This window comes from Kwoniella dejecticola, chromosome 2 (assembly GCF_000512565.2).
Source record: "Kwoniella dejecticola CBS 10117 chromosome 2, complete sequence".
NCBI lineage: Eukaryota > Fungi > Basidiomycota > Tremellomycetes > Tremellales > Cryptococcaceae > Kwoniella > Kwoniella dejecticola.
This window is the reverse complement of record NC_089302.1, coordinates 1,807,269-1,827,295: the sequence shown is the minus strand read 5'-3', so window position 1 is coordinate 1,827,295 and position 20,027 is coordinate 1,807,269. Positions and strand designations below refer to the sequence as shown.

Below are 20,027 nucleotides of genomic sequence, written 5' to 3'. Positions count from 1 at the left end.
ATATGTACACCTTACTATACAAGGAACTCGTTCCTTCCGTTCACTTTCACTTTCACTTTCACTCTCACTCTCACTCTCACTCTCACTCTCACTCTCACTCTCACTCTCACTCACTCTCACTCTCACTCTCACTCCTCTCCTCTCACTCTCACTCTCACTCTCACTCTCACTCTCACTCTCACTCTCACTCTCACTCTCACTCTCACTCTCACTCTCACTCTCACTCTCACTCTCACTCTCACTTTCACTCTCACTCTCACGAACTCACAGACCCGTGAACTCATGTGATCATGTAACGATTAATCAACTTGAGAAGATTTCCTTCTTCCTTTCGGCGCTTTTCCTCCCGTTCCCGATCCCGATCCCGATCCCGAACCTTTAACAGATTTCCCACTCGTACTAGATTTCCTAGCCGTAGCCGTGGCCGACGTCTTCGCAGGCCCTTTCCCCCCTGTTGTCTTTCTAGGTGCTTTTCCAGAGGTAGTAGAAGCCGTGGTTGTGCCTTTTATCGATTTCGTGTTCGTTGTAGAAGCGGACGTAGAAGTAGAAGTCATCCTAGGTCGTTTCGAAGGTAAAGCAGCCACAGCCAACGGCTCTTCATCCTCACTTGACGATTCATCAATTGCAATTGGATTTTTGTTCGTTCCTCCTCCGTATCCATGTCCATGTCCTTTCAGATTATGTGTTCCTGCGGTCGTTGTCGGGGTGGTAGACTTAGTAGGAGAAGGATGAGATCGAGTGGACATTCTTCTTTTCCTCGGAGAAGCATTCGAATTCTTCAATGGACTATGTTTGTTATTCAATCCTTCCTGTTCGTCACCTACTCCCACGCCTGCTGTGGGATGACGAGTGTCACCTTGACCTTGTTCCAGATCCAACTCTTCTTTACCATCAAACAGAGAAGACACCCTCTGTCTAAAGAATGACGTCGAATTGAATCCATCCGACAGATCATATTCCGATGCCCAATCTTCCCACGGTCTAGACTGACTTTCCTTTTCTTCTGAAGGTGATTGGACATCCTCCGCGGAATCCCCATTACTGACAGGAGACTCGGTGCTTGCCTTCGTAATCGACCAGTCCGTTGCTGTATTCGGTAAAGCGTCTCTGGTAATTTTCGGATTGAAGAGTGACAAAGAGATGGACGAAGTATCCTTGATTGGTTTGTTGACTAGATACAGATCTTGATGATATGGTTCCTTCGGTAACGGATTCATCTGTTCGAATGATTCCCATTTCTTGTCGTCCATATGTATCGCCGAATCGACCCCATTGACGATTTCATCCCCGTTATCAGGAGTGACTAAAGCCATATTACGTCTGATGGGCGATAAATGAGGTAACGATCTAGCTAATATCGGAGAAGCGGACAAGATATCTTGTAAGGCAGACGAATTAGTCTCGCCGAGTAATGCTGTTTGGCATGCCAGTCTGGATTGCGGCGGAGTGGCTGGAAATCGCAAAGCTGGCGTCAGAACAAGGGGAGGATCGCTATGTTGGATTACTTACAATCGATAATGTATGAAAGCATGTCGGACATCATGTTTGCAGCGTCCGCATCCAGGACATTTTGACATGTCTGTCATTAACGTCATATCAGCTTGATTCCACACCGAAAGACCGGATACAGTGACTCACAAGCATAATTTTGAAGAACCAGACCGCCAAATTAGGGAAATTCGGCTTGGGAGCAGTCGGCGAGGCATTATCGATCACCGACAAACCCAGGACGAAACGGAGGAGAGTCAAAACAACTCTAAGCAGATCTCCAGGCTGTGGTGGTGAAATATCATGATGAATAACGAGATCGGTATCCGACAAGCCCCTGTCGATCGATTGCAGCGCTACTGTCAGAAGGTCCAGCAATTTATGTCGAGCATTGAGTATCGAGCTGTCCGAGAGACTATCGGACGTGTTGAATGTGGAATGAAGGATGCGTAAGATCTGTTCAATAGATTTTATGGAGTCCTCCAGGTGATGCTGATTCTCTGCGCCAATGGCTTGACTGAGAAGACTACTCAGCCTATCAATCCCAACCACGAGTATCTGTGTTTCATATTGTCAATGATGGTCATCTCAAAAGCTGACGGAAAAGCTCACCTCTTGGGTGACAATGCTGTCCATCCCTCTGAACGCCTCGCAAAGTAGATCTGTATCGTCCGCCGTGGCCGCTCTGTCCAGCGTGGCGATCACCTGTCTATTCAGGATATGTCTCGCTTGGAGGGCGTCCTCGGCATTGTTCTCAGGATTGATGATACGATTAGCCAATCCCTTGAAATCAGAACGCATCTCCAGCACTATCCTGGTCCATTTCCAAGCTGAAAGTCGAGCGGTATTGTCGAAATTCGACAATCGTGATTTCGAAGTCGGTGTCGAGGCATCTTCGAAGATCCGCTCATCTGTTAGCCTTCCTGCTTGGACGGTCTTTAAGTGGTTTCAAACTCACTTGGGGGTTTCTCTGACATGATCAGCTTTAGAGTATCTTCCATACCAGCTTCCAATCCATGGCACGCAGATGGCTTACTCCACTCCGTCGATAGGAAGGCATCCTTGAGAACACTCAAGTTCCGGAAAGCTGCAGTCTTGAATTCAGCCGTCATAGCTAGGCATCGAAGGGCAGACGAGATGGTAATGTTGGCATGTCCGGGAAGAAGGGCACTTTTCTGTAAGACGACCAGCAATGGCAGATGTCGGATTAGGTTCTGTATAGATGTACCGCAGAATACAGCTTGCCGGTACGCTAGTACAATGAGGGAATCCGTGGGTTTCGTAGGTGGCAAGTAAGGGACCAGGGGGGCCGAGACCAGGAGCTGAGCGAATAGGTTGACGGTATTTCCTACTGCTTGGACCTGCTTGCTTGAGAGGCGTTTGCGCGGAGTGAGCACAATGTTTGATGTATGTTTCCAAATCGGATAGATGACGCGCTCAAGCAATGTCAAGCTTGAGAGGTGTCTATTGACCACCAGTACTAGGCAAACATGAGCGACAAGGCTGCCGGGCCTTCTTCCAAAAGTATCGATCAAAGATACCGCAGACAGGGTCTCGAGCCAAGCTGATATTGTGGGTTCTAGTGGTTTGCGCGCTTCCTGCATCACAGTGATGATATGTGAAGTCACTGTGCGTAATACCGCATCATAAGCTAGATGAGATGAAGGGTGCTGCAGGATTTCGATGATTATCTTCCACCACTGATGGCGCCAATTATCGAAAGAGCCGTGTCGAACGTAAAGTTTCGGAGCGAGCGCCACCGCACTCTCCTCTTTTGCGCCAGATAAGACTTGTCGCAGACCATACACAGATTCCTGAAATGGAAGTTTCGGGGGCAAGGCATGTGTGGACTGCTGGAGGATACCGTCAGTCTGAATACGCTAATCGCGGTGAAAAGTGGCTTTAGCAAGACGTACTTTAGGCAGATCCTCCTGGATGTGCTTGACTTCCTCCTCCTCATCTGCCGTCAGCCTTCCTTTCTTCACAAGATAATCCAGCAGATCCAATGTCCTCTGATGACTTTTGCCTTGAGTTTGTAAGGAATGATATCTATCGAGCAGCTTGTCACCCAGTCTTGACCAGCCATCCATCGAGGTCCACATGTCCGCATCCCGATGCACGGTGTCCACAATCACATCCAAAATCTCCTCATCTTCTGATTCCTGTATAGCTCGAATGATAAAATCCGCTATTGTCGCATGGCCCCGACAAGTCCGAAAAATCTGCAGGACTCTCGCGAAGGTCGATGCATCCATGGGCGAAATCCCATTATGGCCTCTCAAGTATTGACCTGCGCCCGGTGCAAGCCAAAATCGAGCTTGGACATATAAATAACGCGACATTCTGGATGAACAAGGGACTTGATAATCGATGACATTGCGTAAGGCTTCGCTATTCTTGTATTGTTCTGCTAAGGTCAGCGTGGCTCGAACCGGACGACACTCACCAAGACCGAAAACCTCCGGTATGTATTCCATGACTTCATCCTTGAACTGCTCCATGAGCATAGATTCTTCGGCATCTTCTTTGGCCCTGAGTTCAGCATCATCGCCAGACAGCGCGATCCTTCTCTGTTGTATCAGATCTTTGGCCACGACGAAGATTGGCATAGCTCGGAGTAAAGCAAGATGATGTGAAGGCGGTCGAGCAGGGGGTTGAGTTCGAGCGGTTAAACCTTTGGCTATCAACATCTGGAGGTATCTGCCATACGAAAACATCCCTTGTCTTGTGCATTCCCCGATTGTGATACCGATGGCTTGCACATTCTCCTCCCTTCTGGCGGCGGGCGAGGTGTCAAGCCACTTATAGAGTAGAGGGAATAGGTCGATTACTTGAGGTTTAACTTGTTTGGATTGGTGCTCCTCATGCTGATTGTGCCAGTGTTTGAGGATGGTATATACAGCATACGGCCGATGACTGCCCAGCTGAAAGAGGCCCATAGCCCAATTGAGCAGGATGAAAATCTTGTCCTCCAATCGCGATAGATCGGGTGTTGCATTAGTTGCTGAAGACGTTCCATCGAAGAATGATCGTGTGAGCTCGATCATATTCGTGTCTTCACAGATTGAATCGAGTTTCTGCCGGTGCACGTTCAGCGCTCAACTGGTGTCACTTGACTACGACAACTGACCTGTATCTCTGCCATTTGTTGCCTCCTGGGACTGGAAGATCGCTCATCTACGTCGATGGCAAATCGCAAAGCTTCATTTCGCTGCTTGATCTGAGTTAGATCGCGTCCAACAGTGGCGGACAAGATATTCGAGTGCAGCTTCCAAGTGGTTGGACTGAGAAGAACGTCTTCATCGGACTCGCAAAAAGACTGCGAAAACATATGAGCTACATGTGCCGTCAGCCCGAGAATCGTTTCTTACCTTCACGATGGCGATAAGCATGTCCTCTACTTTCCCTAATGTGCTCGATGCGGGGGATGCGCGAACCTACCGTGAAGTCAGCATATCACGGTCCTCCGAACTTGCAGTTATGGCGACTCACCTCTTTGAGCTTTTCACAAGCATTCCTGAGGCAATGGCGGGCATTGCACAAATGCTTCATCAGATCTCCGCTGTATTCGCCAATCAGCTGCGCGAGGAAGCCAACTTGAGCTAGATTCGCGAAGCCCAAGTAATCCGCCATCCAGCCGCTCAACAAGCGCGATGACACCAATTGACGACGATGTAATTCTCGCAATAGTCGGGTACTGCCAAGTCGATGTACGATCAGCTCGTCCCTGTAATGATCTTTAATTAATCCTGCTACATACCTATAATCCCACTTAATAAGCCATCTTGCCCTAAGCTTCTCATCTCCCAGTACACCTGCAGCAGCTTTCGGAGGCGGCACACCAGGTTTCGTTGTTGCTTTGTTAATGTTAGGCAACGATAGTTGACCCAGCTGAATTCGTAACCACGAAATAAACGTGTTTGTGAACTCCTGAGTGTACCAATCGTTGCTCGACACAGGAAGACTCGGAGCCGTTATGATTGTGGTGGTAGATGATGGAGTAGCTGCTGCTGCTGGACTGGGAGCAGCACCAATGGGTGTGTTGGCATTCTGATGTTGTGTTGGCTGAGTCCTGGTTCGGTGTGCGGAAATCTCGTTTGAACCCAATACCCTGATGAACCATAATGCCCTATCTAACGGTATAGGCTCGGAAGGCAGTCTTGGATTACCGCTTGGCGTACGGTTATGAGCCGAGCCTGCAGGCGAAGTATTGGGCGAGAACATCGAATCTAGGAGTTCCATCCCTTTGAATCCATGCGGAACAGGATTCCGCATGAGCTTGTATAGCGGTACGTTCGGGTTGGCGAGGTCGTTCAGGAATTGAAGTCGTTTGGTATCATTATATGTCACTCGAACAGGTATACGAAAGGCTCGTTCGCTATGTTGACATATCAGGTATCAGCTGAGATCGTAGATGAGCAAGAACGACCTACCCGATCTTGGGCATCATCTCTTGGCGCTTTTCTATCAGCTCCTTCCCTAGGTTTGAAAGTAGATTCAATCCTCCAGATGACAGATGGCTATGGATCGGACCATGCATCGAGAAGACCTCCGCCTGCATCCGGATGAGATTGTCAGCTTAGCTTCACCAATCGGGCCCTGCTGATGGAGGCCGGCGTATGGGGCAGTCCTCACGCCTACAGCAATGAAATTCCTCCCAGTGAACCCATTCTTCACGTTCTCCTCAGTCAATACATCCTCTGGCTGATCGAATCCAGGTCTTGAGGGATAGAAATCGGGATACCCTACAGCCCATCATTCTCGTCCTTGAGTGTGGGCCGCTCATTATGGCAGCGATGACGCAACATACCTAGGTCTACTTTAGAGTTCAACACCGTCCTCCATTCCGGAGGATGAAAGTCCTCGATATCTACATCGTCCAGAAGTAACTTCGGAGGCTGTAGATTCGGTCTATTAGGTAGGTTCGGCCTATGACTTCTTAAGCCAGAAGCGGAGCTTGAGGTGGGCGTTTTCGAGGAAGTGGAAGACGAAGGAGCATATGGGTTGACTCCTGGTGGATAGCGCGTATGCGGTGGCATTGCTGAAAGCAGCGAAAGTGATCTTCTACGGTCTCAGCTATGGTTCTGACATTTGAGATGGCGCAAACATGAATTGAATGGACAAGCAAGAACAAGGCCGATGGAAAAGGATAAGATATATGTAGAAGAGGGGTAAGTTGATGATGTCGAACGGGGTTTACCTCCACCCTGTAATGTGATGTGTATCAGCCGAGATCCGAGCGCAGCGAAAGCCAACACGACCAAGACCAATATTCACTTCGGAGTGATCAAATCAAGTTGATCCGTATTCATACCATCGCCATCTACCAGGCTCTCTCAGCCAACGACGCATACCTTACTTGAAGAGCGATAGTGTAGACCAGGAAAGGGTAGCAGCCAACCAAGCGGATTTACCTGATCAGCGGAAAAGAAGGTAGACAGATAGACACGTTACAATGCCAATTCCATTTCCCTCGCAATCGAAACAAACTCCCCATTCCCCAGCATCATCCTCATCGTCTTTACCCTCATACCCATCCTCGATAGATACAGACTCCGCTTCCGACGATGAATCTTCGCAAGCAGATACGGAGGCAGAGATAGAGGCGATGATACAGGAAGAATGGGAAGAGTCGCTCAGGCAGCTGGAAGTCGTGCTTAGCATAGTGGTCATGCCGACGATTGGGAAATGGTTTGGCAGGATGTGGTCATATTGGGGTGAGTCTGACCTCCGAATTAGACTCGCGTACACAAAGTCCTCGCAGATCTGCTACTTCATGCCGTCCTGTCTCTTGTGTCTGTCTACCGTGCACCAAATCTCCCCTCAACCCCAGCTGACTTGTGCAATTGATTATAACAGCTTGGGCAAGGTATCAACGCTTAGGTTCGTTAGGCCGTCCCTTCTTCGGCTTGAGTCCTTGAATATGACATTGAGGAACAATCTCAAGCATGGAGCCGCAGGAAAGCAGCAGCAGCTAGTCCAGAATTTGAAGCAAAGCAGGTGTTGTTTCCGGAAATATCTCGAAATCCGATCATTCAGATCTGTAACGAATCGGACACGTTCAAATGTCATAGAGATCAAAATCATATGTATTATAACGTCAACCTCATATGATCATAAACATCATCTTCTATTTTTCACACGATCCACTATCCGCTTGAGAGCACCTTTCTCTACTCTGAACCCTCTTTTCTGCATCTCCTCCAGTACTTGAGTCGCCTCATTCCATCTGCGGCCCGTGACCAGCGGCGTCAACACCAACAGATACGAATCGCTATTAGGTGTTATCCGATCGTCTAACATCTTGTTCCACAACTTCATGATCCCCTGACTGGCTTCTCCAGTAATAACATTTCGATCTTTCCCAGCAGCAGAGTTTGTTGAGGTCGAAGAGAACTGCCTGAAAAGGATATTATATCCGATTCTATTCAATTTTAATCCGGTTTTCTCCATTCTAGCAATCGTATCGTACCCGTTCTTTTCCCAACCATTCTTGAAATACCCCGAGATCAGACCTGTCCAAGTGACTTCATTGATCTTCATCTTCCGCTTGATCATCAGATTCAACAGTTCTTCGGAATGCGATAAAGCTTTTTGAGTGCCGATTTTGGACAAATCAGAAATTAACATTGAACACATCCTCTCGTTTGGCGGTATACCCTGTCCACTCATATCTTCTAAAACCTTCTTCGCGAGATCGATCCGCCCGCCTTTCAGCAGGCCTTGAACCAGTGTTGTGTAGGTGATTATATCGGGCTTGAGACCTACTTTCTCGGCTAGAGTGAATAGGGCTGACATGGAGGGTAGATCGGCTTGACGAGCATGATGCCGAAGAACAGTATTGATAGTAATTAGGTTGATTGGGATGCTCGATGTCGGCGAGACCGCCTGAGAGAACAGGTCCAAGGCTACAGCAGGCCCATCCGGGACGAGCAGACAGGAAGAGATCATCTGGTTGAGGGCTTGTGTAGGGGGAAAAGGTGCAGAGAGAGCTACAGTGATGGCTCTTATCAGCCGCCGTCTTTCGTATCCCTCAACTTCGTTTTGACAAATGGCTCACGCAGATTCTCCTCCTTGAGATATATCGTTTTTGCTTTCCCATCGTTTATCAGAGCGTTCCAGGTTTCCTTCAATAAAGGCAAATCGCCTGATCTGCCAAGACCATCGAGGTAAATCATGTACATCTTGAGATCCTTCTCTTCAGTCTGATCCCAGGTCGATCTGAGATAATCCGCAGAATCACCACTGCCCGAACGAGCAGTATCTTCATGATCAAGCGACACAACCTCTTCCCCAACTCTAGTCGCGCTAGCCTCAGGACCAGCTCGGAGCGCCAAAAGGGTTTGAGCTATGTCCCTGGGTAGCGGTCGAGGCAGGTGAGCGATCACATCGTTTAGGTACATTTCTGATGAGATCGAAGGGGATTTGACACGCTTGAAAGTCTTCAGAAACGCTGATAGCACAGCGTCTCTTCCAGGATCTGCAGGGTCTGCAGGGGCGTGTGAGCCCGTTTTGGCGGAAGTCGACGCTTGCAATTGGGCTTTATACGTCTCCCATAATCTGACGACCGCTTCGTAGTCTCCTTTTCTGCGCAACGACCGGATATCTTCCTGGATACTCGAGCTTCTGCTAATCTGTGAATGATAGAGTAGTTGAGCAGCATGATGCATACATGATGCTAATTCCTCGTCCGCCAAGTTGGCCTTCGATTTTAGACAATCCTCTATACTCTGATATGTCGCGCTTGTCACGATTGCGAATTGAGGGGTGTCCTTTGAGCCGGCTTTGATCTTCATGAGAGCCCATGCAGCCGATATATGCGGGCCTATCAGAGAATCGGTGCCGGACTGTCTCTTCATTGAGCTTTCCAGTATTTCCAGTATCGGCACACAGTCTCCAGCGCCCAGAGTTGTAGCTCGAGCTAGGATGAATTCTGCAAATCTGCTTTCGAGCGAACAAATCGTTTCCGCAGTGAGCTTCAAATGTGTTGCTCTGGTCCAGCAATGGCCGAGAATTGTAGCTGCTTGACGAAGCTGTTCGTGAGTCAGCGCACCGCTAAATGAGCTGATCGTTTTGGATGTCAAGTCGAGGTGCGGATCTAGTGAAGCTCGCAGCTGTCTTCGAAAGATCAGCGGATACGTGATTGCAATCATTCCGAGCGCATCGGGAATGGGAGATGATGCTGAAGAGGATGGGAGGTTGAAAGCCGTATGGAAGGCATTTTGAAGTTGTACATCCGTTTCTGAGAGACTTGAGCGAGACTAAGACTGACAAGTCAGAACAGGCTAATACTAAACGACCAATGAAATGACGCGGCAACTTACCACCGGGGCTGTTTCCATCTGGGTGTCATTCCGGTCCCTCGACGAGAATTCAGATGTTCTTTTCGCTCGCTGGGTGCTATGGACTTTCGTAGCGAAGCTGCGTGGAATAGGACGAAGACATTTTGAGCAGAGTGGAGGTCGATTTGCAGATTGGACAGTCGATACTAGGCGAGTAGCTGCCCTTCGCCAACTGGGACCTTGCATTCCCCACTGTCCTGCCAGACGAGGTTGATCTGTCGCTCTATATCTCGTTCACTTCTCAAACTTGTTTGGTTGGCGATGTTTGTGGATTGAAAATGAAGACCTAGGAGAGCAAGGATGAAGAAGCTGTCATTTGGAGGAGTATTGAAATGTTGAAATTTCGAAATTGATTCCGTTTCTTCGACAACTATTGCCGGTTCAGAGGAATATCGACCTGCCTACTCGAGTACATTCTCGTCATAACGATCGACAAGCAGATATCTATCAAGCAGCCAAACATCTCGCATAGCAGGACGCTATATTCCGAACATGCCTCCTCCCGCGACCGGCTTTCGCCCAGCGGTCTCGAAGCCGATGGCCAAGCCGAGTAAGATACGTTACTTCAAAGGCAAAGCTCCTGACGCTCCTGCCTCCGATTCGGACTCGGACGAAGATGAAGAGGACGAGCGTGAACAACAACGTATCAAGAAACGACATGAGTCGACGAAGATAGATAAGAGCTATGTCGCTGGCGGTGCTGGACGGGTCATACCCTCTGCTGCAGGGGTCAAGATGGAATTAGGCAGTGTCAAGGTTGGTGGGAAAGCACCATTGGGCAATAATGGAGGGGTCAAACAGGAATCTTCGGAAGAGGAAGAGACGGACGAGGAGTCTGACGATGAAGAAGGGGCCAAACCACCAAAACAAGGTGACGAGGAGGTGAGCTCGTGCTTCCAACGCGTGCTTGTTGCACAGCTGATGGACCTCTACTGAATAGTCAAGCGAATATGAAACGGATTCGGAGGAAGAAGAATCGGAGCCTGAACCACCCAAACCTGTCTTCAGGCCTGTATTCAAGCCTAAGAATGCTCGGAATGCTACAGCAGAGAAGTCTGCTCAGGAGGCGGAGGAAGCTGCAAGGCGGGAGGAAGAGCTGAGAGAGGAGAAGAAGCTGGCGAGCAAAGAGTTAGCCGGGGAGACTATACGGAGGGAGCTTGCTGAGCGTAAGTTATCATTATGCGCCATGCCCTTACTTTTCGATCATTACGCCTAAACCACCATCAATAGTGCTGATAGCTGTTCTGCATATCTCAGGCGAAGCACAAACGGTAGAGCAAGCAGTCGACGATACCGATGACATCGATCCCACCGTCGAATTCGATGCGTGGCGAGCACGAGAACTAGCTCGTCTGCTTCGGGATAAACAAGCTCAAGCTGCTCGAGACGAGGAACAAGCCGAGATCGAGAGGCGTAGAGCCATGCCCGAAGAACAACGTATGGCCGAGGATATGGAGTTCGCCAACAAGACTAGAGAGAGGGAGAAAGGTCAGATGGGTTTCTTGCAGAAATATTACCACAAAGGTGCTTTCCATCAAGTAAGTCCACTGCTTCCTATTTTCCACCTTCGATTTGAGCCAAAAAGAGATTGCCGACATAAGCTAATGAGGTGGGAGTGGAATAGGACGACGAAATCTTGCAAAGGGATTACACGGGTGCCACGGAGCATTCAGTGGATATGTCGATGTTACCGAAAGTCATGCAAGTCAGGGATTATGGAAAGGCTTCCAGATCGAAATATACGCATTTGGCAGATCAAGATACTTCGCAAGGCGGTTGGGGGAATACGGCCAAGATGGGTGCTGCCGGAGCTATGACCGCTCAGAACGGTTGTTGGAATTGTATGTTTCCAATTTCCCATTTTACCCGCGGCAACGCGTCCATATTCCAGCCTATTCCAATACAACGCTGATAGTACCGCTTTCAGGTGGTGGACCGCATCAACGCAAAGGTCAGTCCGAATCCAAACACTTACCATGTCGAATAGATCAGCCTTGACTGACAACCTGAGACAGATTGCCCGAACAATAATATCAATGATCCCAATGCTAATGCCCAGTTTGGACAAAGCTCTTCTTATGGAACGAGTGCGAACACCGCTCAATTAGGCTCAGGGAGTAAATGGGGGGGTGGGAATGGATATGACGACAGAGACAGAGACAGGGATAGGGACAGAGAAAGTGGGGACCGTGGGAAGTATAGGGACGAAGGCAGAGAAAGAAGGTTTGACGAGGAAAGGAGGAGGGATAGGGATGATAGAGGTCATGAAAGAGATCGTAACAGAGATAGCGACAGGGATCATGGCCGGGACAGGCATAGAGATGATCGGAGGCGAGAGAGAAGCTATTCGCCATCAAGTAGGAAACGTGATGAACGGGATGATCGTCGGAAAGAGGAAAGAAGGCGCGATGATCGTGATCGTGACCGTGACCGTGATCGTGATAGACATCGGGAGCGTGTCAGTGATAAGGATAGGGAGAGAGACTGGGATGGAAGACGATGAATACTGTTGTGATAGATCTTTTGTTGAAGAAATTACACACATATGTATCCATGACATGTTTGCTTTAGGACGGAAGACAAGGCGAAACTTCTCGCTGGCTTTGCATGCGAAGAATTGAGATCGTAGCGAGCCGGACTTAATTGTCAAGCATATATACATCAAAAGACATCGCTATCGTTCTACCTAGAGCACTTTTCCCTCTGTAGCTCGCCTACATCTCAATCCGCTCTCAACACCCTTCCTACCGCGCTTCCCATCCTTTTCAACCACGACTGTTTTTTTTCCCTTTTCCGATGTCCACTCCCTTCTCTCGAACACATCATGAAGGCACATACATACCTGCCAATCCAGCTGACTTATCGAAGCTCATTTTCATTGTGTTCAGCAGGAATAGTTTTCTCGATGTGCTCGTGATTTGGTTTCTCCCGATTGAACAATTCAGTAGGATCGGTTTCTCCCCCACCTCGTTGATAAGCAACTTTAGCCTGTTCGAATCGAGCTCCATCCGCTTCGGGGCCCAAGATGATGCAGACAACACCGAAAGCCATGACTGCTCCGAGTAAGATACCGAAGATAGCGGCGTAATCTGGGGTTTGCGTTCCCTTGATTTTGAGGGTAGCGCCTGCATCAGCTTCGATTTGACTTGCTCCGGAACTACAATAACAATGATTTTAGCTCAACATAGTTCTGATAAGCTAGCAAGCACCGAGCTTACCTAGCCATGTTACCGAGCTGGACGAGGATACTGTATCAGCTGACGCACGATGCCCTTTGACGGAGTGGAGCAGCTTACCTGGTATGATAATCCACCGAATAGGGTTCTAAAGGCGGGTGGGGATGTTTCCTATGTAACGCCAAGACATAATCAGTCTTTTCCTTCACTTCGATGGATCGATCAACGCGTTTTCTGTCGACTCACTGCCAACATGACGGGTACGATACCCCAAGCACCTTGTCTGACAATAGAAACCACCGGCTCAGCGCCATCTCTAGTCAGTCGCAGAAACCACTCACACTCCGAATTGCACTAAGCTGTAGCGTACAAATGGCATCAGTATCAGTGGATCGAGTACAACTTGGGACGACGAAACTCACAATCCACCAGCCGAAAGACCCGCAAAACTGGTAGGCAGGATCCAACAAGGGATAGATGCTGAAGAAACGATGAATTCAGCAAATGTCTCATCTTATAAAAGTGATTTAGCTCACCAGCTGTCCAGGCAATACAAGCCAATATGGCAAATCGACGACCAACATACTGGCTGGCATATCCAGCGATAGTACCTCCGATGATCGCGCCAACACTGTATTGTTGTCAGTCATGTCCAAGCGCAAGGAAAGCAGTGGACGTACTTTGAAATAATCGTGGCCTTTGAAGCAGCCTTCGCGGACAGACCTTTGCTAGTCTTGAGGTAGGTTGGATAGCTGGATCGAGCTATGTTAGCGCTTCTGAGCCGAATCAGCTACTTTGAGCACTACTTACAGATCTTGAGATCCATGTCTGCAGGCAGTTCACCGAATATGAGCTGACAAAGCAGGATGCCACAAAGCGAATTCCGAATGTTGTGCGGACTTACGAGAAGAAGTTGAAGAAAGTCATCACACAGACGGCCCAAATCCATCTCAACCCTAATAATGGTCATTAGCACACCCCCTGCAACATGTGTTTCATCGACTTACAATTGGTCTTGAACATAGCGACCAGTTCTCTGCCAAATAATCTGGTTTGCTCTTTCGCGGAAATCCCACTAGCCTTTGCCTCCTCTCGGGCCATAATATACTGTCTTGATTCCGGAAGACAAGCTCTCACGACAGCTGCGAGGAACGAGAGTCCCGCACCGATGAAGTACAACGATCTCCAATGAGGTTTGGAATATTGGACGACGGTAAGGTTGATGACGGCCGCGAGCAGATAGCCGACTAGATGTGCGACAAGTACAGATCAGCAAATAGCCATTGCCTCTCGAAGAAAGCGACTTAGGATCCCACTCACAGGCATATCCTTGTTGTAGAATACCGGATAAGAGACCTCGAGCCTCGGCAGGAACATTTTCAAGTGAACTATCAGACAAGTCAGTCTCGATCATCAGCACGAACGAATACCTCACTCACGTCTGAGCCGCAGCACCCCAGACACGTAATGAAGCACCTATGTCAGCACTGTGATCCGCTTCATACACCTCAAGCCAAATTGATACTTATCTCCCATAGTAACACCGAAGAACTGGACGTAAAGTAGCGCATCAGCTGAGGGTCAAGGAAGTGGTGTTTGTGTGAAGCACCACTCACCGATCGAACGACCAAGAACTGGGTATAGGTGTTGCAGAAACCTGAACCAAGCTCGAAACCCATTATCAAGATCATAACTGAAACCAAAGGCCATTTTCTACCGTATCTATCAGAGAGCATCCCGAAGATGACAGCTCCCAAAGATCGGAATAATAGGGTTAGGGTGATAGCAGTAGTGATCTTGGCGGGTTTGACTTCGAATTGCTCCGCAAGTGAATCGAGAGTAAGGGAGACAGCGAAGAAATCGAAACCGTCCCTGTCGACATGACCAAGGATTAAATCGGAACAGTAGTTCGGAAACAGAGGGCAAAAATGACTTACATGGTCCAACAGAACCAACCCTACAAGTAAATAAGCGTTAGCGAATCCGTCAAGTGTCGAGAAATGCAGTTTTTGACCAGGCTTACCGAGAAGAACATGAGCCAACCGAAAGGCGATACCATCGCAATAACCTTGAGAGGGTTCTTTGTCGTTGGAGTCTCCCCGTATGGAGTACCTCTGATCGAAGGGATCATAGCCCTCAGAAAGGATTTGTCACCTCGATTAGCGTGCCATGTTGCCAGCTGATCTTTTATGGAAGCCGAATGATGATGCTGGTTAGTAACAGTGAAGTCCTCAGATACGTGATCTTTAGGATATCCGCCCTCGGCTTGATGAATCCGTTGAGACATCTTTGTTCGTTGTTTCAATTGCGTTTAGCTAGCTATGGTGAGCAGTCCAAACAGCGGTCTGAAAGGCGGAAGGGGACGTTCTGATCTCAGGGTGGTGGAGGGTTGACTATTTATCATCTGATTTTTCCATACACAGACCATGATCATGACACTGCTCATCATCACTCACCGTCCGCGACGAGGGACGGCCCCTGTGTTTCCCCATGGGTATCAAGAGGGAGAGATCGAAAATAGCACTAGTCAATTTGTTTTCATGAGTGTTCAAGGAACATGCCGGATCTGATACAGACTGTGATTGGTCTGAGAGGGTAGATCTCGTGATCGCTCGCATTTGACTTATCTGATGCTCCAGAGTTTGGCGGGAAAGGAGAGGGCTTTTAAGCGAAGGTTTTGTCATTGATTCATGCGGTAACTTCACGATGCGTCGTTCTATATGTATACCGGTCCGCGGTAAAATGCTTTTTTTGGTCTAGCTTGATTTGCTTGCCAAGCTCATCAGTTGAAAAAGTTCTATTTTGGTTCTATTTTTACGTATTTACGTCATGACCCCGCAAATCGGCTAAACCCGTTTCTCGATAAACAACTGCAGCTGTATACACACAAAGTAGCGGCTGGTGTCACCTGAGCTTTCGATGATCATAAAAGCAAATGCCGATTCGACGCCGCAGGGTCCAGGATCCTGTTACAACTGACACATACGGTTGTTGTTCTGGAATGGATGGTGCCGCAGCCCCCTCCACTTCTTACGGGGGTACATCCGAGAAAACCGGTTTCACCATGGGGTCTCCAAGGAAGGATTGAATTCAAGCATGTCACAGTAAGTGGCACTGGTTCTGGTGCTGACTCGGTCAGATTGACCAGAAATTGTTAGCATTGAACCGAACTTCGGTCAAGAGCCACGCCACAGGAATCAGCCTTGGTGTGGCTCACAAGCCCTCCTTTCTATCTCGACTCCATCAGTTGCGTGCTATCGCTCTCCTTTCAGATCATGCTCCAACAATGACGGAAGAATCAGAACTCCGATGCATGTCTGTGAGATATAAAGAGCTTCTGTTGAGTCAAGAAGATACTTGGCTTGCACGGGAAGAATGTCCTTGCCACTCACATAATTATCATAGTACTAACTCTACCATACGACTCACCCAACAACAAGAACGATCGAAAAAAATGCTAATTGTTCCTCATATATCCCTCAGCTCTATTCCAGATATCGCAGCCAGTCTCGCTTCGTCTCGCGGGTGGAGCGGCTCGACCGTCACTGCCCCAGAAGCATGGTGGATGTCTGGATCGCAGAAACCATCGACCTCGTCAAAGTACCTTGCAGAGTACTCGCCGTCTGTCAATTCCTTGGCTCTCAGCCACGATGAATACTTCTTCCCAGTCAACCCTAATCAAGCGTACGCCTCGGAAGACCAGCTGACAGCCGATATCAGATCATTGTTCGCCGACGACGCTTCTCTGGTGGAATCGACTTTTGCAGACCCAATATATGCACCTTCTCAATCCGCCTGGGAAGCCAATTTGGAGCAAGATGCAATGATAGTTCTGACTAATGACTCTGGCAAGCTTGAATGCTTCTGGAATAGTCCTCCTCCCAGATCAGGGAGGCCAATGATCGTCGAGATCAAGCCGTCAAGACCCGCGTCAATGTCATTGACCAGTGAGGCTGAGAGAGGACATCGAGCTATCGCAGGCGATACTTTCGATGCGTCAACCCGAGATGTGGACGAAGACGAGTCTACGAAAGCTCTTGTGCGACACCATCCTCCTCCCAGGCCGGACGTCGAGCAAGTTCAATGGTCATACGATCCCAAGAATGCCACGAGCAGTTCAGTCTTGTCCTCGCTTTGGTCAGGCCTGGTATCGAAATTAGCTGAAGCGTGGACTTATACGAAAGGTCGGATGGGTAGTTTGACTTCTGACAAAAGGCTGAACTATGACTACGACCACGACTACAGCGCCTACGATCCTTACAAGTGGGAACGAGAAATGCTGACCCAAATCTCTCAAGATCCGTTGACGGTACAAAGCGATATCCTGCACGGTACCGCTAATCCCCCTCCGCAGATTGGTACGATCGACACTGACGGGGAAATGACGTCCATACAAAGTGATCTTCTGTACGACACCGAAAACCGTCCTCCAAATGACCTTCACGAATACACGAGACTAGAGGACGATCGCACCACCACAGATCCCGAATCGACGCACACGACGGTCACTGATATCTTTGGTAATTCACCTCCCAAGGGCTTGATGATCACTTACTGATCAAGTCGCCCGAGAGGCTTTAACCTGTGTCATTATACTGCAAAAAAAGTCCTATTATTCCGCGATCTGATTCTGCTTTTTTTACCGCTTTCCTCGGTTCATTTTGTATGTATACGTGTATGATGACCTTCCGGTACAGCCGTCTGAGCCTGAGGTAAGTTATGCTATCCTCAGAGATCCCACTTATATGATCATGTCCCCTCAAAACCATGCACGCGGTCGGATGAGGCATATCCTTTATGATTTTGCCCCATGAGACAAGACACATGTTGGAAGTCTATCCTTTGAAGGCAAGCGGCAGTACCGACATATGTTAGGATTGCAACAATCCAACTAGCGGACGGACAGAGATATAACAGTTCTCATGACAATTGTTCGAACGATTTGATTCATTAAGTCCAGCTTTCGCTAAAACGGATATACAGTATATATAGAGAGAGAGGGAGCAAAGCAAAACAACACCATGTCGAGTAATTCTGCCGCCAATTCCACCAGCTCGTATGGAGAAGGTAACAGCTTCTGGTCCGAACCAGGCAGCTTGGCGTCTTCAGCCACTTCAGCCAGTTCCACGGGTTCGGCGCATGATAGGAGTATTTACTTCAATGAGGAGGGTATGGACAGCTTCAGCTCGGCATCGAGCGACGGTTCTGCCTGGAGTCCGCCTGGATGGAGCGACAAGTAAGTACATGACTCAGTTGTGCCATTGCAGTCGATGCTGACGGTGTATCAGCCGTCAACCATCCCAAGCACCGGAAGATACCGAATTAAGCGAGAGCTGGTCAGTGATAGAAAGCTCTACGTGAATCTAGGTCGAAGTGACTAGCTTGGGTAGACCTTTCGCTTCATTTACATAGGGCTTGACGGTGTGGGATAGTATACATTTGATAGATGTGTGCTCCAATTTGGTCGTACCTCCGTTTTGCGCATTTATGTATGTCATTAGACGACCGCTAGATTTGTAACTTCCCTTTTGAAGCCAAATACGCCGACCAGTAGATATCCATTCCATCCACTAAACTCAGCTTCCGCGGCACCCAGCCTGTGAGAGCATAGCCCAAAGATGGTTTTAGCAAAGTCGATGAGAGGTAAGCCTTATCGAAGTCTAGAGCGAAACTGCAGTCAGCATGTGTTCGGTATTTCTTGTACGCTTGCACTGCAAGGCCCACTCACCTCCTTGAGGCGGCTTGGACTTGTATCCTTTAGTCCCTGATACCCTCACTACAGCGTCTAGTACATCTGTAAGTCTCTCCGTGGCTTGATTGGCTGCCAGGAATACTTGTCCCGCAAGAATTGTCCCCTATCAAGGCACTCAGCGACACTCCCTGACGCTCGGCCGCGCAGCCCTTTGACTCACTCTCTCCGCCACCCTTAGATAAAGATCTGCCGCATCATCCGTATGTATAGTGGTGTATCTGGACTCTTCCGAGTAAATTGTTTCCCATATTCCATCTTCAGCCTTTTGGCCTTTCAAAGCTTCATCGAATATGTAATTGGCGACAGCGGAACCGCTTCGACCATACACCATTGCAGGTCTGATGACAATACCGTTCACCTTCCTGCCTGCATGTGAAGGTCAGCATTTGACACCAGGACAGCCAACTTACTCACTCTCAAGAACCGGGACTTCGATCTCAGGTCTCCACTGGACAGCCTTATTGAATTTCGAGACAGGCTGTCTTTCGTCAGTCCATTTATCCAGTCCTCCATATCCCCTAGCATTGATCCATAGACCGGATGTATAGATATATGTGGGCTTAGGCGATCCTCTCGGTCGATCCACGTATTCAAGGTAATTGTTGAAGGTGTCAAGCGCAGCTTTCGACCCAGTCGCGGAAAGAGCATCAATGACTAGAATTTGGTCAGCCGGGTCCACCATTTGCATGCGCTCTGATGAGGTTTCTTGTACACACCGACATCTACCTCCGCAGCGATTTTGCCCCATTCCTTCTTCCCATTTTCATCGAACGGATCGACAACCACAGGAACGATCTCGCGTGCTGCCAGAATATCGATAGCGCTTCGAGCCGATCGAGTCGTACCATACACGATGTGCCCAGCTCGCACGAACGCTTCAGCAGCCGGTAAGCCAAGGAAACCTGCAAGTGTAGATTGTTGTCAGTAAATGCTGCTGAACCTTGGACCAGAAATAATGACACTTGCCTGTAGCACCTAAAATGAGGACTTTCATCGTGTCGCGCCCTCTGATCTTTGTTGGGATTGATCAGCTTGTTCAAGATGAGAAGATGATTGATGAGTGCAGGGATCGTCCTCCAGACTTGCTGCTTATATGTTCACGTTCCGGTAATCATCGCATCTCATCGAAGCTCAGTCCAGATGATACAACAAGATCTAACCGCGCTTGTTGATAGTTCGCGATTATCAATACCACCATGGAATTGCATATTCTGCATCATTACGCCATAGACGTCTAGGTGGAGGCCTAGGGGTGGAGAGGTGTACGTG

The 20,027-nt window shown here is 48.7% G+C and overlaps 8 protein-coding genes across 8 annotated transcripts; 4 read left to right on the top strand and 4 right to left on the bottom strand.

Annotated features, from left to right (window-relative positions):
* Positions 1 to 299: 299 nt before the first annotated feature.
* I303_102116 (uncharacterized protein) lies at positions 300 to 6,527 on the bottom strand (the record flags this gene model as incomplete). The annotated part of the gene is made up of 13 exons (XM_065968471.1): positions 300 to 1,450; positions 1,510 to 1,579; positions 1,639 to 2,046; positions 2,101 to 2,381; positions 2,447 to 3,338; positions 3,405 to 4,565; positions 4,619 to 4,807; positions 4,860 to 4,925; positions 4,981 to 5,185; positions 5,249 to 5,866; positions 5,922 to 6,043; positions 6,124 to 6,233; positions 6,299 to 6,527. The coding sequence occupies 13 exons, from the start codon at positions 6,525 to 6,527 to the stop codon at positions 300 to 302; spliced, it is 5,502 nt and encodes a 1,833-aa protein (XP_065824543.1).
* Positions 6,528 to 6,943: 416 nt separating this feature from the next.
* I303_102115 (uncharacterized protein) lies at positions 6,944 to 7,409 on the top strand (the record flags this gene model as incomplete). The annotated part of the gene is made up of 2 exons (XM_018405097.1): positions 6,944 to 7,205; positions 7,348 to 7,409. The coding sequence occupies 2 exons, from the start codon at positions 6,944 to 6,946 to the stop codon at positions 7,407 to 7,409; spliced, it is 324 nt and encodes a 107-aa protein (XP_018265378.1).
* A 202-nt stretch (positions 7,410 to 7,611) lies between these two features.
* I303_102114 (uncharacterized protein) lies at positions 7,612 to 9,830 on the bottom strand (the record flags this gene model as incomplete). Its single annotated transcript, XM_018405098.1, has 3 exons — positions 7,612 to 8,480; positions 8,549 to 9,749; positions 9,813 to 9,830. The coding sequence occupies 3 exons, from the start codon at positions 9,828 to 9,830 to the stop codon at positions 7,612 to 7,614; spliced, it is 2,088 nt and encodes a 695-aa protein (XP_018265379.1).
* A 492-nt stretch (positions 9,831 to 10,322) lies between these two features.
* On the top strand, positions 10,323 to 12,333 carry I303_102113 (uncharacterized protein; the record flags this gene model as incomplete). The annotated part of the gene is made up of 6 exons (XM_018405099.1): positions 10,323 to 10,712; positions 10,771 to 10,996; positions 11,088 to 11,368; positions 11,455 to 11,671; positions 11,758 to 11,781; positions 11,846 to 12,333. 6 exons carry the CDS (start codon positions 10,323 to 10,325, stop codon positions 12,331 to 12,333), a joined length of 1,626 nt encoding a protein of 541 aa, XP_018265380.1.
* Positions 12,334 to 12,689: 356 nt separating this feature from the next.
* Positions 12,690 to 15,293, bottom strand: I303_102112 (uncharacterized protein; the record flags this gene model as incomplete). Its single annotated transcript, XM_065968470.1, has 17 exons — positions 12,690 to 12,987; positions 13,049 to 13,065; positions 13,127 to 13,177; positions 13,253 to 13,289; positions 13,348 to 13,365; positions 13,429 to 13,486; positions 13,543 to 13,637; positions 13,687 to 13,758; positions 13,817 to 13,834; positions 13,911 to 13,962; positions 14,014 to 14,253; positions 14,327 to 14,394; positions 14,446 to 14,482; positions 14,551 to 14,557; positions 14,623 to 14,878; positions 14,944 to 14,963; positions 15,030 to 15,293. 17 exons carry the CDS (start codon positions 15,291 to 15,293, stop codon positions 12,690 to 12,692), a joined length of 1,608 nt encoding a protein of 535 aa, XP_065824542.1.
* A 1,167-nt stretch (positions 15,294 to 16,460) lies between these two features.
* On the top strand, positions 16,461 to 17,564 carry I303_102111 (uncharacterized protein; the record flags this gene model as incomplete). The annotated part of the gene is made up of 1 exon (XM_018405101.1): positions 16,461 to 17,564. One exon carries the CDS (start codon positions 16,461 to 16,463, stop codon positions 17,562 to 17,564), a length of 1,104 nt encoding a protein of 367 aa, XP_018265382.1.
* Positions 17,565 to 18,027: 463 nt separating this feature from the next.
* Positions 18,028 to 18,367, top strand: I303_102110 (uncharacterized protein; the record flags this gene model as incomplete). Its single annotated transcript, XM_018405102.1, has 2 exons — positions 18,028 to 18,242; positions 18,295 to 18,367. 2 exons carry the CDS (start codon positions 18,028 to 18,030, stop codon positions 18,365 to 18,367), a joined length of 288 nt encoding a protein of 95 aa, XP_018265383.1.
* Positions 18,368 to 18,514: 147 nt separating this feature from the next.
* Positions 18,515 to 19,752, bottom strand: I303_102109 (uncharacterized protein; the record flags this gene model as incomplete). Its single annotated transcript, XM_065968469.1, has 6 exons — positions 18,515 to 18,666; positions 18,735 to 18,861; positions 18,919 to 19,120; positions 19,169 to 19,412; positions 19,475 to 19,660; positions 19,725 to 19,752. The coding sequence occupies 6 exons, from the start codon at positions 19,750 to 19,752 to the stop codon at positions 18,515 to 18,517; spliced, it is 939 nt and encodes a 312-aa protein (XP_065824541.1).
* Between the last annotated feature and the right edge of the window lie 275 nt (positions 19,753 to 20,027).